We start from the raw sequence: 21,550 nt of genomic DNA, 5'->3' as shown, positions 1-21,550 counted from the left end.
CCATACCTTCATAGTGCCAGAGGAATAATGTGGGAAAGATATGGGTGCTGTTGGACTACTTAAAGCTGCTGCTTGACAACCAAGAATATACCACTGATTCTAACATGCAAAACATTAGCATCACTGCAATTCAAAAATACTGATGTTAGCAAGGAATTGCTAGTTATTGCTATTAATTTTCTAACTGAATAACAATACAGTTAGAATACACCATCAGTGCATTACTGTGTTTATCTTGTTAGTACAAATTAAGTTGGTAGAGGCAAGCTAGCATTCATGTTAGTTTTTTAATTTATCATAATTTGTTAATATGCTCATGTTAGCTTTAGCTGGCAAATAACAGCGTGTATTGGTGCAAAACCTGCTGTGTTGTATTATTTGCTATGCAAGCAGCACTGCAAGACTCACGAGAACCACAACCACAAAAAAGACAACCCTCATACCAAATTTACACCTGATATTAAAAAGCATTTTGGGCGATCGGACTGCAATTGGTAGTGTTTGACCACTTGAAGGCACAGGAAAGAACAGATGTAAATGCAGCCATTGAGGACGGATTGTCATCCAAACCATCCAATTGGCCAAACCACCTATGGAGGTGGTCGGGATATATTATGACAATATTAAGCACCAGTTTAACTGTAAATGTGTTACCAGTCGCCCAAAACACCTCCATGAGCAGTACCAAATAGTCACCGGGAACTGTCTTTTTTAGTATGGCTAATCTTCTTTTTTCTTTTTTTTTCTGTGACCCTCCTCTCCCAACAGTATGGCTGAGAACAAGTATGTGTCTCTTGTGGATAACACTGACCAGTCTTTTGCAAACAGAATGAAAGCTTTGATAGCACCAGAGGTCGAAAACCCTGGCTTGAGTGAGTAAACATCCTAACACATACTTTTTCCATCTACCTACTAAACTAGCTGTTTCAACTCTTCAGGCATGAGCTAATTAGTAAACTCACCTTTTTTTTAGGTGCACTGGTAGAAGCAATGCATGGTAGGACTTTTACTAAATGAAGCTGGGGATGTCTACCTCTGGGTGGCACATACGTAGGTTTGTCAGGGTTACAACACTAACACCAGTCTTGATTGCCCTCTGAACCACAGCTGAAGCAGCTGCATGAATCCAGTACCCAGCATTCCAGTTTCTGAAATGTTCAAGCCATGCTGAATATGCACAGCTTTTGGATTTAAAAGCAAGTTACATCTATCAAGCAGGTTGCAACAGTTTGACCTGCAGAACTTTCCACACATGGCCACAGAACTTAAGCAGCAGGACAAAGACTGGGTGGAGCTTGAGGGTGCACGTTATGATGATCAAGTGCAGAGCATCTTGTCAGAATCTGACAGGTGCTTTACTGACTTTGCATCCATTTAACCTGTTGCAGTTTTCTCTGTTTTCCATTCGGGGAAAATATACAGTGAGGAAAATAAGTATTTGAACACCCTGTGGTTTTGCAAGTTCTCCCACTTAGAAATCATGGAGGGGTCTGAAATTTTCATCTTAGGTGCATGTCCACTGTGAGAGACATAATCTAAAAAAAAAAAATAATCCAGAAATCACAATGTATGATTTTTTTTTAATACTTTATTTGTACACTCAACAAAAATATAAACGCAACACTTTTGGTTTTGCTCCCATTTTGTATGAGATGAACTCAAAGATCTAAAACTTTTTCCACATACACAATATCACCATTTCCCTCAAATATTGTTCACAAACCAGTCTAAATCTGTGATAGTGAGCACTTCTTCTTTGCTGAGATAATCCATCCCACCTCACAGGTGTGCCATATCAAGATGCTGATTAGACACCATGATTAGTGCACAGGTGTGCCTTAGACTGCCCACAATAAAAGGCCACTCTGAAAGGTGCAGTTTTATCACACAGCACAATGCCACAGATGTCACAAGATTTGAGGGAGCGTGCAATTGGCATGCTGACAGCAGGATTGTCAAGCAGAGCTGTTGCTCGTGTATTGAATGTTCATTTCTCTATCATAAGCCGTCTCCAAAGGCGTTTCAGAGAATTTGGCAGTACATCCAACCAGCCTCACAACCGCAGACCACGTGTAACCACACCAGCCCAGGACCTCCACATCCAGCATGTTCACCTCCAAGATCGTCTGAGACCAGCAACTCGGACAGCTGCTGAAACAATCGGTTTGCATAACCAAAGAATTTCTGCACAAACTGTCAGAAACTGTCTCAGGGAAGCTCATCTGCATGCTCGTCGTCCTCATCGGGGTCTCGACCTGACTCCAGTTCGTCGTCGTAACCGACTTGAGTGGGCAAATGCTCACATTCGCTGGTGTTTGGCACGTTGGAGAGGTGTTCTTTTCACAGATGAATCCCGGTTCACACTGTCCAGGGCAGATGGCAGACAGCATGTGTGGCGTCGTGTGGGTGAGCGGTTTTCTGATGTCAATGTTGTGGATCGAGTGGCCCATGGTGGCAGTGGGGTTATGGTATGGGCAGGCGTCTATTATGGATGAAGAACACAGGTGCATTTTATTGATGGCATTTTGAATGCACAGAGATACCGTGACGAGATCCTGAGGCCCACTGTTGTGCCATACATCCAAGAACATCACCTCATGTTGCAGCAGGATAATGCACGGCCCCATGTTGCAAGGATCTGTACACAATTCTTGGAAGCTGAAAATGTCCCAGTTCTTGCATGGCCGGCATAATTACCGGAAATGTCACCCATTGAGCATGTTTGGGATGCTCTGGACCAGCGTATACGACAGCGTGTACCAGTTCCTGCCAATATCCAGCAACTTCGCACAGCCATTGAAGAGGAGTGGACCAACATTCCACAGGCCACAATTGACAACCTGATCAACTCTATGCGAAGGAGATATGTTGCACTGCATGAGGCAAATGGTGGTCACACCAGATACTGACTGGTACCCCCCCCCCCCCCCCCAATAAAACAAAACTGCACCTTTCAGAGTGGCCTTTTATTGTGGACAGTCTAAGGCACACCTGTGCACTAATCATGGTGTCTAATCAGCATCTTGATATGGCACACCTGTGAGGTGGGATGGATTATCTCAGCAAAGGAGAAGTGCTCACTATCACAGATTTAGACTGTTTTGTGAACAATATTTGAGGGAAATGGTGATATTGTGTATGTGGAAAAAGTTTTAGATCTTTGAGTTCATCTCATACAAAATGGGAGCAAAACCAAAAGTGTTGCGTTTATATTTGTGTTGAGTGTATGTTACTGCTGCAAATAAGTATTTGGGCCCCTACCAACCAGCAAGAATTCTGGCTCACACAGACCTGTTAATTTTTCTTTATGAAGCCCTCTTATTCTGCACTCTTTACCTGTATTAATTGCACCTGTTTGAACTTGTTACCTGTATAAAAGACACCTGTTCACACACTCAGTCAATCACACTCCAATCTGTCCACCATAGCCAAGACCAAAGAGCTGTCTAAGGACACCAGGGACAAAACTGTAGACCTGCACAAGGCTGGGATGGACTACAGGACAACAGGCAAGCAGCTTGGTAGAAGACAACAACTGTTATGATTATTTATTAGAAATTGGAAGAAACACAAGATGACTGTCAATCTCCCTCGGTCTGGGATTCCATGCAAGAGAAAGCTCAGAACTACACAGGAGGGCCTGGTCAATGACCTGAAGAGAGCTGGAACCACAGTCACAAAGATGACATTAGTAACACATGATGCTGTCATGGTTTAAAATCTTGGAGGACAGCAAGGTCCCCCTGCTCAACCCAGCACATGCCCAGGCCCGTTTGAAGTTCACCAGTGACCATCTGGATGATCCAGAGGAGGCATGGGAGAAGGTCATGTGGTCAGATGAGACCAGAATAGAGCTTTTTGGAATCAACTCCACTTACCATGTTTAGAGGATGAGAACAACCCCAAGAAAACCATCCCAACCGTGAAGCATGGGGTGGAAACATCATACTCTGGAGGTGCTCTTCTGCAAAGGGGACAGGACAACTGCACCGTATTGAAGGGAGGATGGATGGGGTCATGTATTGCGAGATTTTGGCAAACAACCTCCTTCCCTCAGTAAGAGCATTGAAGATGGGTCATGGCTGGGTCTTCCAGCATGACAATGACCCCAAACACATAGCCAGGGCAACTAAGGAGGGGCTCCGTAAGAAGCATTTCAAGGTCCTGGAGTGGCCTGGCCAGTCTCCAGACCTGAACTCAATAGAAAATCTTAGGAGGGAACTGAAACTCCAAACCTAAAAGATCTAGAGAAGATCTGTATGGAGGAGTGGACCAAAATCCCTGCTGCAGTGTGTGCAAACCTGGTGAAAAACTACAGCAAACGTTTGACCTCTGTAATTGCAAACAAAGGCTACTGTATTAAATATTAACATTGATTTTCACAGGTGTTCAAATACTTATTTGCAGCAGTAACATACAAATAAAATTAAAAAACAAAAATCATACATTGTGTTTTCCAGAATTTTTTTTTTTGATCTCACAGTGGACATGCACCTAAGATGAAAATTTCAGACCCCTCCATGATTTCTAAGTAGGAGAACTTGCAAAATCGCAGGATGTTCAAATACTTATTTTCCTCACTGTAGATGTGGATGGCATAACATTCAAAGTGGCATCACTCTTCAGCCTGGATATCTGTACTATTGAGAATGAGATCCTCACACTGAAAAATGACATTGAGCTTAAATTCAGAGCAACACCTGACATGAATGTCCACATTTGGAATCAAATGCAGAAAGAGTGTGTCTGAGTGCCTGCTTATGGCCTACTGTCTCGACTATGAGAGACTAGCTTCCTCCTCTCAGTGCCAGAAGTCCCACTAAGGTAGTGGGACTTGTGCTTACTCTTCTCACCATGCACATTTACTTCAATAATGCATTATTATTGTTAAAACTTTATCTTTGTGCCAAAAAATTGTGTTATTATATTGGTTCAAAATAAATTGTTGCTATGCTATGGCATTCTGTATAACTTGGTAGATCTCAATACACTGTCAACTTTAAAAGTAGATCTCAGTTCAAAAAAGGTTGGGCACCCCTGAATTAAGCTGTAGAAACATCAAGGATGATCAGTAGAAACAGGATGCACCTGACTTCAATTCTGAGTTTCATGGCATAGGCTGTGAATACTTATGTACATGTGATTTCTTAGTTTTTTATTTTTAATACATTTGCAAAAATATAAACAAACAAACAAACAAAAAACACAAAACAAAATGAAAACCTTTTTTTCACATTATTATTATTATTATTATATGGTATTGTGGGTAGAATTTTGAGGAAAAAAATGAACTTTCATCCATTTTGGAATAAGGCTGTAACATAACAAAACGTGGAAAAGGTGAAGCATTATGAACACTTTCCAGATGCACTGTAGAATGCCATATGCAAATATGTCAGGAATTATACATGGAGCGTGTATTTACACTTAAAAAGGGTATTGTATCCAGAACTAAGCCTTAGTTGATCAACTCACAATCTAGCCTCAATATATTTTGGGTTTACAGCTGTCCTTTCATGTGACCACTGTCTGATTGAAGAATGATCTGTTTTCTGTTTCTTATAACTGACACTGATTTAGTGGTATTGATTTGTACTTTAATTTTAATTGTTTGAATTTTATTGTTCATTTTGTCAATTTTGCTTTCATTGCTGTTAGTTGTAACAAATTTCTTATACTCTGAATTGCTTTTGTTGATGTATAACATTGTTGTGGATGTCAGAATGGAAGGTCGCCCAACTGAGTTGGGTCCACTCTTATTTGGACCCTGCTCTTGTGAAGTGCCTTGACACAGCCTATGTTGTGATTTGGTGCTGCAAAAAAAAAAAAAAAAAAAAAAAACTGAACTGAAATTGAATTTAATCCAATCACCAATAAATAAATAAAATAGAATAAAATAAAAATACACAGGTGTATGAGGTAAAGGTTATTGTATCAAGTGTTTGATGACAGCATGGCCTTCCAGCCACTACTTGGCATGAGAATGGGTGAAGACATATGTACACTTCAGCAACTGTTATCAGGTCTGAATGATGGATTTGGCTGGACGCAAATGCAGGACTCAGACAACAAGCTCTGTAAGGCCTGGTTCACACGGCAGGATAATTAGGCCGATATCCGAGTTGTAAATCCTCAACAACAGCTCATGTGTTTGTAGTAGTTGGGGGCCTCCATTTACACTCAAGTCCAAGACCCACAGCAGTCAAAGTAGTTCTGGTTAAAGTTAAAAAATCTCCCAGAAACAATGAGACACTACCACCTAAAATACTAGTTCTTTTACCTTCTCCTTTTCCATACTTTGCTGAAGGTGACCAGCTCTCTGCATCTAGGAAACCAAGTTCTCTGCACACAACTTGGGCAGCATAGATGGAGAAGTCATCATCACACACTGTCCCCCATTCTCCATTGTAGAAAACCTCCACCCGGCCCTCGTGATGTTTCCGCTTCTCCCCAACAAGACGCAGCTGGATTACAGGAATGCCAGTGTCTGACTGGGCACTGCACAGCATCCACGTACACAGCAAGGTGGACATGAAACAGGAAACTAGGTGCAACATGATGCAGGATGACGAATGTGAAGGCAGTGACCTAAGGAGGGATAAAAAATAAAGTGTCAGCATAAATATCAACAGATGCCATGTACATCTGAAATTAATTAAAGAATGGCTTATTTTGAATTATGTAATGGCTATTATTGTGGACTGACAGAGATCTGACAGAATTAAATGCTATCAAAAAACAAGCAGTGGCAGACAGTAATTTGTGGTGTGGTAATTTTATCTATGATGTAAAAGAAGGAGCAGTTTCAGTGTGACACACACCCAACCAACCACCAGCATTGATCATACATTTAGACCGAACAGTTACTAACTGGATTCAGCTGTTTCACTGTAGATCAACCAATCACTGAAAGTAAAGTTGACTGCCATAAAGAGAGACTAAAGAATTACCATATTTGAACAAGAGTGAGACAGAGGCCTCTCTCTGACAGCCTAATGAAGAGCAAATGTCGACTTTTGCAGGGAGGGTGCTGCTCCTCTCATTTATCTGCTGATCTGAGCCCGGAAGCCGCACGACTGAAGTTCAGAGACGGAGAACTTTAACTCTGCCTCAGTATTTCAAGTTAGTACCAAGTGAGGCACCGAAGACCCTAAGGGAGGAATGCTGATGGAATTAAGTGATGGGAAAATGACAGTGAAAGCAAGCAAAGGGGTGAGAGAGGGAAGGAGAGCTACACTTCTGTGTTGGGGAGGGGGTTCTTTCCGAGATGACATCATAGCAAACAGCCACACAAAGGGCACCGTGGGCATGCTTGACAAAAAAAACAAAAAAACACCCTGAAGTACAGTCAATAAAGTTCCGTGGTGTGTAAGATGTTCCACTTAAACACCTGATTCATTGTCCCATAAGAGGTGCAAGAACAATACTGTGACTTTAATTTAGTGTTTGAAAATTCAGTGTCTGTCTCAACATTAGATACAGTTTAACACAGAACTGAAGCAGCAGCATGATGTCAGTTATACATTAGTAGTAAACCCATCACAGTTCAAAGTGCATGCCTGAGCGGCTACCGTCAGGTACATACTGTACTTTAAGTGGATGTTTTATGCCCCGCATAAAAACATGTTGACTCTAGAGGCGGGGCATATGGCATCCGAGGTGTCCGTCCATCCGTCCGTCCTTCCGTCAGTTCGTCTGTCCACAATTCATTCGCCGCAACGTAGCTCGGCACCTATTGCTCACAAAAACGTAATATTTGGTGGTTACATGCCTTGGAGGAGTACTTCAGATGGGTTCAAAGGCCAGTGACCTCGACCTACTTTTCAAGGTCACCAGTGGTCACAACTGTCAAATCCTTCGCCGCAATGTAGCTTCGCACTTATTGCTCGCAGAAACTTCATATTTATTGGTTACATGCCTTGGAGGAGTACTTCCCATGGGTTCGAAGGCCAGTGACCTTGACCTACTTTTCAAGGTCACCAGTGGTCACAACTGTCAAATCCTTCGCCGCAATGTAGCTTCGCACTTACTGCTCGCAGAAACTTCATATTTGGTGGGTACATGCCTTGGAGGACTATTTTGCATGGGTTTGAAGGCCGGTGACCTTGACCTCTGTTTCAAGGTCACCAGTGGTTGCATTTGTTTTGAAGGCTGGCGACCGTGACCGACCTTTTATGGTCACTGTTTGTCACATCCTCTAAATAAATATTATGCCAATCTCCAATTTTTTCATTGTATATCCCAGTTTACATCAAACACATAAGGCTTCAACCAAATACCTACCCCATACAAGTACATATTACTGCACTTTGCATGGAAAATAATACTGCGCGTAGGACATTTCGTGATGAATGTCTCTAGTTTTAATTGTTATTTGCTCCTTCACAGAATATAATCGCAATCTGTGTTGTTAGTTTCAAGTTTCTCTACATAACTGAAGCATATGCTACGTGATGTGCCAATTGACATTCATGCACTGCTTGTATTTTAACATAAACATTTGATGTCATAATGCTAATAAAATGACCACATATAATTGACAATAAAATTACATTTCAGAGATCAAATCTTGTGGTCATTCATAATTTGTCAAAAGCATTTTTAATCAAAGACACATCAAGTCAAGGTCACATTTTGGATATAAAAAATGTGACCATTATTTTGTTTGACAGAAGCTATAACTGGCATTAATGATTTGCATTAATAACTCATCCGCTCCCTGACCAAACTCCAACTCTTCATCTGTATTATGCTTGAGAAAGTGAAAAGAACAGCAGCAGAAATCCTATTCTTTATGTGGTGAAGTGAAATCAGCTAGAAAAAGCTTTTGGTAAAATTACACAGCCACTGTTTGGACAAGTGCTATCATAAACTCCTTTGTGTCTGTTACACAAATGAATTAATAACATACATCATCTTCATCAAGCCGAAACAGCACATGTAGTCTTGCTGTCCGGAAAGGGTGTGTGAGACACAGTGTGCAGACCGGCTCAGTGGACACGTGTCTCAGAGACCAGAAATCAACTTCTGTGACATGTCACACAAGTCTACAATGAGCTCTTTGCTTACAGGAGAGCAGTTTATATCAGTGCAGTCACATTCTTGTGGCATTACCACCTTTAACTGGAGCACATATTTAAAAACCCACATTGCACAATGTGATCCTTAATTTATCAATTGAAAACACTAATACCTGGCATTTTCTGAAATATGACGATTTCTAGCTTGTGTCTGATTTATTCTACATGCTTTGGTTGCTAGACTGTTGAAAAACATAGCACATTAAGTGTGATGGTATTTTGCAATGTTGTATAATGGACATAGACGAAATATTGATGCATTTTGTAACAACACCACAAATACCACAAAAAGTGTTAACTTTTAGGGGTTGGTTAGTCAGACAAGGACAAGAAATATAATAAAATGTTTTAGGCTTACACAATTATTAAGATAAATGCAGAAAATCCTTGAACATGAGAAAAAAGTTTTAACTGTTGTTTTTTTTTTTTTCTTCAGTTAGCATGCGGGTGCTAAAAGACCACACAGACATCACATTAAAACGAACTTACTTTGACAGAAGTGAAGAAGACGCTTTTCCAAAGGACAGGTTAGTGTTAGGAACCTGTTGGAGCAGCCGGGATGTGGAGCAGCGGCTCTTTTGTCCTTGTACTGCTCCGTTTGCTCCTCTGCTCCTCACAGCTCCTCTCTCCTGCTGTCCAGTACTCCACACACGACAGCCAATCAGCGGCCGCCTAAGCATCCTGAGCCCGCCCCCTCAACCCAAAGTAACGCCTCTCATCTGTTTAAAAACCGAAACTCTACAAGTAAAACATCTGCAAACAGCCATCATTTATTTAATCCAGTGGTAATATACACTGTCGCTCAAAACTGTGGAAAAATCTGAGAAAACATAACTATTAAATACATCAAAAGTTTTAATGAGTTTAGTTATATTTAATTACATTTGCTTAATAAATGGACAAATGTCAATTAATTGTTGAACTTTATTCCGTTAGCAAACTTAATTTATTTTTAATTTATTCCAATGAGCTTTATTGATTTTTATTTATTTTGCTTATGTTTTCAATTGCATAAATAAAGGACAAATAGAGATAATGATGATGTATACTATAAGTAAAAGAGTAATAATAATTCTTAATCATTTTAGTTTTATCCTTCATCTTCTATTATATTATGTTTGTTGTTATTACTGTTATTAGCATATTATTGTGATTATTATTATTATTATTATTAGTAGTAGTAGTAGTAGTATTGGTAGTAGTCCATTGTACTAATGGCATCATATCGTTCACTTGTAACATCCAACACTGTTTGCCCCGGCAATAAATAAATTAACTGATCGGAGTTCACTGCTGATGTATCAAAATTTAAAGTTAACTGTGCACTGTGTTTGCATCAACAGTGCATGTTTGGATTTTTTTTTTTGGGGGGGGGGGGGGGGGGGGTTATGCTGCACGGTACAAGGTACTCTTGATCTGGTTCTAAGTGCAGTATCCAGACCTCTATTCTGGTATGATGTGTGCTAAATTAGGAATCTTAAAAATGAAACAGATTCTTCCTTTTCACCCTGGCATTGTGTCTGACTGGTTCTGCCATGTCCCATTAATTTGGGATTACAGTGTAACTACAGATTAACTCATGTTGAAGGTATTTTGGGTCCTGCATCTTGACATAACTAACGCTGTTGTTAAAGGACGCCACCCTGTGGTGGTGAGAAACTGCATGTGGTGATCAACAGTTGAATACATTTAAATCAGAAATTTAGAAACCAGAAGCCATATATAATTACAGAATATGGAAATGTTCAGTTTGACAAGCTAAATCAAATAACAAAATACTTATTTTAAAAATGACCTAAATTAGTCTATTTGTCAAACATCACTAAATCTACTTTTCTACTCCATGGCCATATATGGTCCATGAATGCAAATGCATATTTATTTCTTGATGGGCATTTTAATAAAGATGTTTTTGCAAATACTAATTGCTTCAAGATGAGTAAATTCAGGACAAATACCAAATACCCAATAGTAGTCTCTCTCATTTGACCTTTGACCTCTGCGGTGTGAAAGCCCCACACAGTGTCAGAAATCTCTTCTTAATTACTACCTTGTCCGCTATTATTTTGAGGGTAAAATGTGTGCACTGTGCAGCACAAACAGTTGATCAAGTTACAATCAGATACTGTAACAAAAAGTGAAATGTGATTGACAGTTTGCTTGCATAGCCAAGAGCAGGTGATGTTCACATTTGTAATCAAGTTGCAACAAACCAGGAAAATGCGGCAGCAGATACAAACACATCTGCAAATCTAAAACTGTTTAAAGTGGTAGTTACAGAATGGTGTACTGATTTTCCTGTTTTTGGAAAGTGGAAGTGGGAAAGTGGAAGGGAAAGATTATCAATGACTTTTCTGTTTCTCCAATGTACTTTCATCTCTTTATACTCAGGTTAAAATATGTATCAGGTTTGTTTTCCATGTGCACCAGGCTCAGAATCCTATTTTCATTCAGTTTTACAGTTTTTGGTGAGCAACAACATATAGACGTGGTCAGGGGTTTACATACTCATCATGGACATGAATGCCATGGGTGCTTTTAATGATGTCTTTGAACTGTTCTTTTGCTAGGGTGGAATGATTTGTACAGCATAAACCATTAATAACTAAGAAGAATTGCATCCCACACTAATATTTGGTGAAAGAACATGTTGCACCGAAATCATAACAATTAAGATTTAAGTTGTTTGAGACCATCTGATCCACCGGGATTACTTTGTGTACTTCCGTGACCGGTTTCAGAGTATGCGGCATTCGCAAAAACAAGCAGCTGCAGACATTTAAGAAAACAAAGTACTCTTGAGTGCTTGAGTGATTCTGACAGCAATTACGTGACTATTAGAAGTGTCCCAGCATGCACTTGAACGGAATCTATCTGCTAACATTAAGAACTAAGGCACAGATTAATTACAAAGTTTACATAAGTGTGATGTTGTGTTATGATGACTCATTTTTAAGTGATAACTGTGTATTTTGATGCAGTCACGGTGAAAGCAGCACCCCTGAGAAGGTTTAGTGCATCTGCACAACACAGCCTGTTAAAATCAAAACAAATGCTTATAAGTGTTGTATATAACCGTGAAAATATAGATCTAGATAAATAGATAGCTATAGTTCTGTGTCATCATGTTGCCTTTGTATATGGATGTGGAATGCCAGATGTGATCAGATATATCAGATCAGATCTGACACTTTTTGATCACATCTGTCCAGTCACAGATGTCTTTCAAAACAGCATGGTGTACACAGTCCATGTCTATGATCAGGGCAGCAGTAAACCATCATCCTGCAAAACAAACAGCAGTGTCACCATAATTAGGTTCCAAAATCAGACAGACTGCGAGAAAGTTAAGAGTTTTGGGGTGAAGTGTGTCGTCTCCTCTGTAAATCAGCCATCACTTTCAAAGAAAAGCTTCAATGCTTCATTATCTGACATAACCACATTCATTTGACTCTGTCTGTTAGCCATCGGGATGTTTCTGTTTTGCTAATATGTACGTCACACACGGAGAATTGCTGAGTGAGACGTTTTCCAGAAATGCACCTGTTAACTCGCTCAGGGAGAGCAATAAAAAACATGCCACTAATTATGAGCACTTGTGCACGGAGAGACTTACAATCATGAATACTTTGATGTTGTGTTGGTAACTGGAATGTTAAAAAACGTTTGACATGTCCTTAAATTTCCCTCAGCAAACTGCACTTTGACTAGATGGTTTTGGTAGCCATCATCAAGCTTCTGGCATAATATTTGACCACTCTTCTTGGCAGAATTAGTTAATTTAAACTAGTTGGTTTGCTGGCACAGACTAGGCTTTTAAGTGTAGCCCACAAATTTTCAACGGGGTTTGAGGTTGACACTTTGGAAAGGCCATTGCAGAAACTTAATGTTAGTCTGCTGTATCCAACCCAAAACCAGTTTTGATGTGTGTTTGGGATCATTTTCGTGTTGGAACATTCAGTTGTGGCCAGGTTTTAACCAGCTGGCTGTTTATTTGAAGTGGCAATGAAGAATTTAGAGGCAGTTCTCTTTTTTCATGATTCCATCCACCCTCTGCAAAGCACTAGTACCACTAGCAGCAAAACAGAGCAGATGCTACCACCACTATGCTTGACAGCTGGTACAATGTTCTTAGGTCTGAAAGCCTCACCTTTACTCCTCCAAACATACCACTTGTTATTGTGGTGAAGTAGCTCAACCTTTGGCTCGTCTATCTATAAAAATTTTCTCTAGAAGGCATTTGGTTTGTTCATGTGGGCAACTGCAAATTTCAGTCTAGCTTGAAGGTGTTGATTTTGGTCCAGGGGCTTCTTAGTTCGTTGGCATCCTCTTAGTCCATGGTGATGTAAATTGTGAACAGTGATGCTGGTGTTCCAGCAGTTTCTAGTGTTCCTGAACATCCTAACCAATTTTCTCTCATCTGAGGGTGACAGTTTGGGTCTTCTACCGGTCCTTGGCAAAATGGTGACATATCCAACTAACTTGTACTTAACATAATTGTGATTGGGAGGTGATGGTCTAGCAGTTAAAGCATTGGGCTTGAGACCAGAGGATCCTTGTTTGAAATCCCAGCCTGACCGGAAAATCACTAAGGGACCTTGGGCACGGTCCTTAATCCCCTAATTGCTCCCAGTGTGTAGTGGGTGCCTTGCATGGCAGCCACCTCACATCGAGGTGAATGTGAGGCATTGATGTGTAAAGCACTTTGAGCGTCTGATGCAGATGGAAAAGTGCTATTAAAATGCAGTCCATTTAATTGTTTGAACTAAGGAGCTTGGAATCTGGTGTCATTTAGAAATGGCTCCAAAATGCCTTCCAAACTTGTGTAAATCTATAATTCTTCTTAGATCTTCACTGAACTTTCCCATTGTTTTGAGTTTTGGTCAGAACAATGAGTGCTGTCAAACACATCCTTTTTATGCTGCCAAAGAGAAACTACCAGTTGTAGTCAATAATGATCACTAAGGAGTTAATAGACCTTGGCCTTGTCATGTTAGAAGACCCTGTAGAACCTTCAGCACCACCTATTAAAAGACTGAAGTGAATGTATGAATATATTTGAGGCTGTATGTATAATTTTGAATCCGTGTAGATTAGAGAACAAAATAAATTCAAACTTGTGCACTCAATTCTTGTTTTTTTTTAAGTTGTTCATGATGCATGCTGTACAATCATTCCACCCTTGCAAAAGAATAGTTCAAAGACATCATTAAAAACCCCAAATTAACACGACACTGAAGCCCATGATGAGTGTATGTAAACCTCTGACCACAACTGTATGAATGGAACCTGAGGCAAAAAAGCTACAGAAGAAAAATGAACGCAATTAAATTATATTTTCACCATAATGACAATGTTTGTCCAGAAGAAAAAGAAGAACTACAGACCAGATAGCTTCCAATGATGTCACCAGTTATCCTGAACAGTGCATCATTGCTGAGGGCTTCAAGCTCATACATTTATCATTGAATAATGGATTTTTATGAATGGTGTGAAGGATGTGGACATACTATGTTCCACAGCAAAATAAGGACTTGCCAAATGCAAAGATAAATAAGACACTGCCATAATATTAACTCTGACATTTATTCAGAAACACATTATGCACAAAATATATCAGTTAACATACAATCTGACTACAATATTTCTTATATTTTACAAACATTAGGGATAAATTTGTGAATATTTATTTTAGTATAAAATGTACAACGTAGTTTACTGCAATACTGGATTTGCATTGAAAAAAAAAACTTTCAAAGAAAATCACTTCAGCAGTAAGACAAAGAGTATTTCTGTAACCAATTTAATTTCAGTGGAGCTGCTTGTTCTGATCCCCAAAAGGGAAGGTCCAAATCAGGGTGATGATACTAGAACACATCCTTTTATCTGAAATATATCTGAGCAAAAAGTGCACTTGTGTGCTCCTCCAGCCTCCCTTTACTCCTCCACAAATGTTAAAATAAGGCAAGCTTGAATGGTACTACAGCACTCCGTGAGCACGCAACAACATACCATCAATACAAGTAAAGCATCAGAACTGCAAATCAAAGCACAAAGCACATTTTCATCTTAAATGATACTTCATATGCAGTTCAGTTTGGCACCAGTTTGAGAATTGACCTTGTTATTTAATCAAAACCTCTGTTTAAAAAAACAGGCCTGCTAGTAACATACAGGGACAGATAAAATACAAATCGAATTTAAAAAATGTTCACATCCTCAGTAGGATGTGCTTCTAGTTTTCACACAAATGCAGAATGAGTGGAAAATAACATCAAGAATCAATGTTAACTTTACTGAACCCAAGGGGCAAATTATTGTCCACCCAGCAGCAACCATGTAATTATCAGACAAACAATAAGACCTGGACAGTAAATACTAAATAAGAATCACATTTAGTTATTTAAAATGCCAATAGCAGCTGGGAAAGAGGAGTTTTTAAGTCAAAATATCCTGCATTTTGGCAGATTGCATCTGTAGCCAGATGTGGACAATTTAAACTGAACAATTTAAACAGGAAGAGATTAGGATCAGCCAAAAACGACTGGGCCTTCTTCAAAGACCAAACCTTGTACAAATGAAGACGGTTATTTAAGGTCATGCTGGCAATTTTGGGAAATACTTTGACAATACCCTGCAGTCTGTTTGAAATGTGTGAATATGTGGACTGATTCAAGCTTTCATTTTCTATACCCGCTTATTCCAACTAAGAGTCATGTGGGAGCTGGAGCCAATCCTAGCGATCACTGGGCGAGAGGCGGGGTACATCCTGGACAAGATGCCAGTCTGTCACAGGGCCACAAATAGGCAGACAAACACATTCACACTGTCACTTGCACCGACGATCAATTTTAAAGTTACCAATTCACCTAACCTGCATGTCTTTGGAAGTGGGAGTAAGCCAGAGCATCCAAAAGGAACACACGCAAACATGGGGAGAACACACAAACTCCACACAGAAAGGACCATGCAGGATGCGATCTCACAACCTTCTGTCTGTGAGGCATCAGTGTTAACCACTAATCCAATGCGCCGCCCAACTGACAAATTCTTTGGATTTTGTATGAGATATAATGTCTCATTCACGGGATTTGACCACTTACGGGGACAGCCGCTCCCGTTGTGCAATATATACACAGCATAACTTCACATGGAAAAATGGTGTTTTGTTTTCAGCTGCAATTACCGAAGCAGATGCAAAGTGTTGTTTTTTGTTTTTTTTTTTGCGGTTCCCAGTGGAGAAGGGGCAAATGGAAGATGTTGTGTCGGTAAGTGTTAGCCTACACAGCTAACCAGAGTAGGCACATTCTCTCGCCTGCAAAACCGCCTCGACACGTTTGTGGTCTGGGTCACAAACAAACCGCAACACATGACCACTTTCCCACCGCATTGTCACTTTTTCTTTGCATTTTTACTTTGTTTGTGTGTAATTTGCCCAAAACTCAGAGAAAAAGCCAGGTTTTTTCCCGGAAGTACAGATATTAGGTCATATGCGTCATATTTTACCCCTTTAAGCGCCTGACATCAAACAAGACCGCAGTGCCCAACTGCATTGTAATTGTATCTATATGTAATTCCCACAATATCCACATTTGGCCCACTACCTTCCATCCAGGTTAATTTATGACCCTTCACAGCAAAGAAGTAAAGCAATGAACTTGGTTGTTTTTGAAGTAATATGTAGCTTTACATGAGCATGTTTTTCAGTTTCTCATTTCCAAAACCTACAGTAGTGTCAGGGTGCGTTCTGGCTCGGGGCGAGGTTATGGGTTTGTACCCTGTTGTCATCTGCCTCCCCTTATTTGATCCTCTTGGTTGCCCTTATATGATCATTTTGTATTATGTTTTCTCTGGTTCTCTTTATTATGTATCTTCTGTGTTTTATTATCTTGTGTTCTTTTTGTTTTTGGTATTGTCACCTGTGATCATTTATCTTTTGTTCTAGTCATTCCATTATCTGTTTTGCTGTAGGTTCTGGCTTTGTTTCTGTTCTTTCTTTATTTTCTGGTCATTCCATAGTTTGCTTTGGTTTATTATTTTTGTGATGGTTATTCGTTATATTTCAGCCACGTTCTGTTCTAGTTTGGGTTATAATCTGTTCTATCTTATTTTCTGTGTTTGTGAGTGGATTTATACATCTGTCATATTCAGATTTGGTTCTAGTCTTGTCTTTTATTATTATTGTGCTCTTTTTAGGTCTGTCACTCTGTTTCCTAGTTTTGCCCTTTATTTTGCTCATGTTTCCTTTTGTTGATCTGTGGGCACATAATACTTTCACCATTGGTTTTCATTCACTGACTCTTCTTGCTTTTGATCTGCTTTGTTTTCACTCAGCCTCTCTCTCTTGCCTCTCTTCCCGTCTCTTTTCTTCACTAGACCACACCTCCTTCCAGAACCCTCGATTACAAGTGCACCTTGTTACATCACCTGTTATTTAAGTCCTCACTTCCCTCACTGCGGTGCCAGCTCGTTGATCTTTTGCATCTTCGTTCCAGCCTTGATCTTGTCTCTTTTGCCTCATAGTGTTTTTGAACTCGTTCTGTTTATCCGGATTTTGCCTTCTGCCTCAGCCTCTGATATTGTGTCTCCGTGCCATTTGACCTCAGCCTGTTCCTGACCATGTATTTTTGCCTTGCCCTCATTTGTACCTTTGCTACGCTGCCTGCCTTTCTGTGTACTGGACCCTGGACTGTTTTTGATATAAAGCTTATTATTACATCTTACGTATTGTCTCAGAGTTTGCATTTGTGTCCACCCACCTTGGGTGCCACTCGACCATGTATCCTCACAAGTAGGTCTGATGGCCACCAACGTCACCACTGCTTGTTGGACGTCATGACAGTTCTTTTAATAAATATAGCAATGTTTGTTACTGCTGCAGCTTCAAATGGACTTCTGCCCATTTCCTACATAATCAGATTAAATCAAACAAATCAAATCAAGAATCAAGTAACTGCAAGATCCAAATAACAGATAAGAACCCCTTAAGTGCTCTTTCCATAACAGTTCCATAGACTGCTGTACATGATGCTGGTGTCACTTCAAAATCTCCTTAAAGACAGGTGCAACATGGGAAATGGCTCATTTTCAGTAACACACACACACACACACGCACACACACGCGCACACACGCGCACACACACGCACACACACCTGCATGAGATATAGCAAAAAACAAACAAACAAACAAACACACAAAAAAGACCTAACAATATAAGATAGGTTTAGGCACTCGATGAAATGATTTGTTCTTTGTTAAAATTATCACTATAGTTAATTATGCCATAACTGTGTAATCCCACTCCACTATATTGGCGATACATTTTCCTTAAACATGCTGCATAAAATAGCAGAAAAAATGCTAAATCTGTAGTGCTTACAGAATTACAAGTTGATAAAGGGTCTTTAAATCTTCTGCAAATGATCACAGCTGTAATGTCATCATGATATTTATCCTTCAAAATAATTATCTTTAAATACATCACATGATAACCTTGTGCTTTACTAGCCATTACATGATTGAGATTTTTTCTGATTGTGGCCTGTAAACAACAACAGCAAAAACCAAGTGGATCAAAATTTTCTCAAAATGTCACTTCTGAAAAACACGAGGAGACAGACAGACAGAAAAGTGTAGACTCTTTCATATGTTCGTATGAGCTGATAACACCAAAGTCTACAGCAGGGGCGGATCTATTGGGGTGGCATGAGGTGGCAAGTGGCACCTCTAAAAAAACAAACAACAACAACAAAAAATACCTTGTCACCTGAGCTGCCACTCCAGTTCTGGACGATCTAATTTGAAAGTACAGTAGAGATACAGTATTTAGAAACTGAGGTGCAAGTGAATATAGCAGCAAGAGATGACCATAGACTGTGTATATTCTAGAAAACCCTCTGTGACATTATCCATTGGTTTTCTGAAGTGTTGTTTTGAAGCTCCAATGGAGACAGTGCTTACTCTGCTTAACTCCACAGATGCTGGGCTGGACCATCATGGTGAAGAAAGAGCTGAGTCAGAAGGAAAGACTCTTGATTTACCAGTTGATCAGCCAAGTGAATAACCCAAAATGTTTGAGTGGAACTGATGTCTCAGGTTTCACGGTGTGCTGAGGTTGTACAATTGTTGACGTTTCTGTCGCGTTTGTAAAATAAGCTGTGATTGCTCTGATCTTTGTATCTGACTTTGTGAGTAAAGAAGCGGAGCGTGAGCAAGACCAGTGCGACCTGGGCGAACTGAATGAAGCCAAAACAAACTACTGTCTCCGTAACCAAACAAGCTCACCCTGGTATTTCTGTTGACTTTACGAGGTCTATTAGAAAAGTATCCGACCTTATTATTTTTTTCAAAAACCATATGGATTTGAATCACGTGTGATTGCTTCAGACAAGCTTGAACCCTCGTGCGCATGCATGAGTTTTTCCACGCCTGTCGGTTGCGTCATTCGCCTGTGAGCAGGCTTTGAGTGAGGAGTGGTCCACCCCCTCGGCGGATTTTCATTGTCAGGAAATGGCGGAATGATTTGGGCTTTTTTTCCATCAGAATTTTTTCAGAAACTGTTAGGGACTGGCACCTGGAAACCATTCGAAAAATTTATCTGGCTTTCGGTGAAAATTTTACGGGCTTCACAGAGAATGACTGTTACTACAGCTTTAAGGATGGCGTTAAGGACGCTCGGCGCGCCGCGCTCCGTGCCGCCATCGAGAGCCACAAACCACCGGATCATTTCTAAACGGATGGCTCTGTGGAGCCGGACCATCGTGTGCACTTTCTCTGGTTATCACAAGAGCTGGACATCAACCATTTTCTGGCAGATTTCACTTTTAACAAGAGATTTTGTCATGGAAAGCCGAGCGGAGGCTTCGCGCGTCACGACCGATTTGCTGATGGAGCGAGACAAAGGAACACCTCCGTTTTGGTCTCACAGGACGGCTTTGAGATGGCGTTCAGACAGCTGTCCGTGGTTTTTCCATCGAGTGATTATCCGAGAAATTGTGGATATGCCTGGACATGCCAGAACATGTCCCGTGATGCTTCATCACGGCGTTGCTGTGCGCCATGCGGCACCGCCACGACGCACGAAGCCTCCGCTCCTCTTTCCATGACAAAAACTCCTGTAACAGTGGTATGTGCCATTCATTTCCAAACTGGACGCTGTGTTTTATCCGGGACGTCGTCTGACTAGCACAGGAATTGTGAAAAGAAGTGGACATCAGCACTTTTTCGGCACATTGAGACAGACGTGCGGAGGAATTCCGCGCGTCGCGGCAGTGCCGCATGGTGCAAAGCAACGCTGTGATGAAGCCTCACGGGACATGTTCTGGCATGTCCAGGCACATCCACAATTTCTCGGATAATCACTCGATGGAAAAACCACCGACAGCTGTCTGAACGCCACCTCAAAGCCGTCCTGTGAGTCCAAAATGGAGGTGTTCCTTTGTCTCGCTCCATCAGCAAATCGGTCGTGACGCGCGAAGCCTCCGCTTGGCTTTCCATGACAAACGCTCTTGTTAAAAGTGAAATCTGCCGGAAAATGGTTGATGTCCAGCTCTTGTGATAACCAGAGAAAGTGCACACGACGGTCCGGCTCCACAGAGCCATCCGTTTAGAAATGATCCGGTGGTTTGTGGCTCTCGATGGTGGCACGGAGCGTGGCGCGCCGAGCGTACTTAAAGCCGTCCTTAAAGCTGTAGTAACAGTCCTTATTCTCTGTGAAGCCCGTAAAATTTTCACCGAAAGCCAGATCAATTTTTTGAATGGTTTCCAGCTGCCAGTCTCTAACAGTTTCTGAAAAAATTCTGATGGAAAAAAAGCCCAAATCATTCCGCCATTTCCTGACAATGAAAATCCGCCGAGGGGGCTGGACCACTCCTCACTCAAAGCCTGCTCACAGGTGAATGATGCAACCGACAGGCGTGGAAAAACTCACGCATGCGCACGAGGGTTCAAGCTTGTCTGACGCAATCACACGTGATTCAAATCATATGGTTTTTGAAAAAAATAATAAGGTCGGATACTTTTCTAACAGACCTCGTAGAAAGAAAAAAAAACCCACAACTTTTTGTCTGAAGCGACTGGACTACAAAATACTCAGTCCTCTTGTACTTATATGTGCATGTACGCCAGACATTGTGCATGTTTGCTTTCTGTTGCACATGTGCAGATCAGAGGGCCACGTATTCCAAAAGCATGGGACTGTTAGAAGAAAGCGGTAGCGACTTCCACAACACCATGCAGAGTTGTTCGTGACTTCACTTGCAGTCAACAGAAGCATGAAGGAAAGACATAAAATGTACAGTTCATCTATCAGAATAATCAGAAAAGTGCAAGACAAGTGGAATACACATACAATGTTTGCTAGATAGCAAACCTGGCTGAAGGCTCACTAATGGTTCAAATTTTGTCATGCACATCCTTTATATGTTTGTGTGTGTATAAAAAAACCCTTTAAAGTCTCTATGCTATCCTC

General features: G+C 40.7%; 1 protein-coding gene across 1 annotated transcript in view; it reads right to left on the bottom strand.

Annotated features, from left to right (window-relative positions):
* The window catches only part of loxl2a (lysyl oxidase-like 2a), a 111,328-nt gene extending 101,631 nt beyond the window's left edge, over positions 1-9,697 (bottom strand). Inside the window, exons 1-2 of the mRNA XM_034167060.1 lie at positions 9,570-9,697; positions 6,281-6,588 (exon numbers count right to left, since the gene is read on the bottom strand). Of these exons, the coding sequence (XP_034022951.1) occupies positions 6,281-6,557 (277 nt within the window). The 5' untranslated portion in view covers positions 6,558-6,588; positions 9,570-9,697. The remainder of the gene's footprint in view (positions 1-6,280; positions 6,589-9,569) is intronic.
* Positions 9,698-21,550: the final 11,853 nt, after the last annotated feature.

The sequence above is a fragment of the Thalassophryne amazonica genome, chromosome 3 (assembly GCF_902500255.1).
Source record: "Thalassophryne amazonica chromosome 3, fThaAma1.1, whole genome shotgun sequence".
Classification (NCBI taxonomy): Eukaryota; Metazoa; Chordata; class Actinopteri; order Batrachoidiformes; family Batrachoididae; genus Thalassophryne; species Thalassophryne amazonica.
Note: the sequence above shows the minus strand (reverse complement) of the source record. Positions and strands in the feature narration are given on the sequence as shown.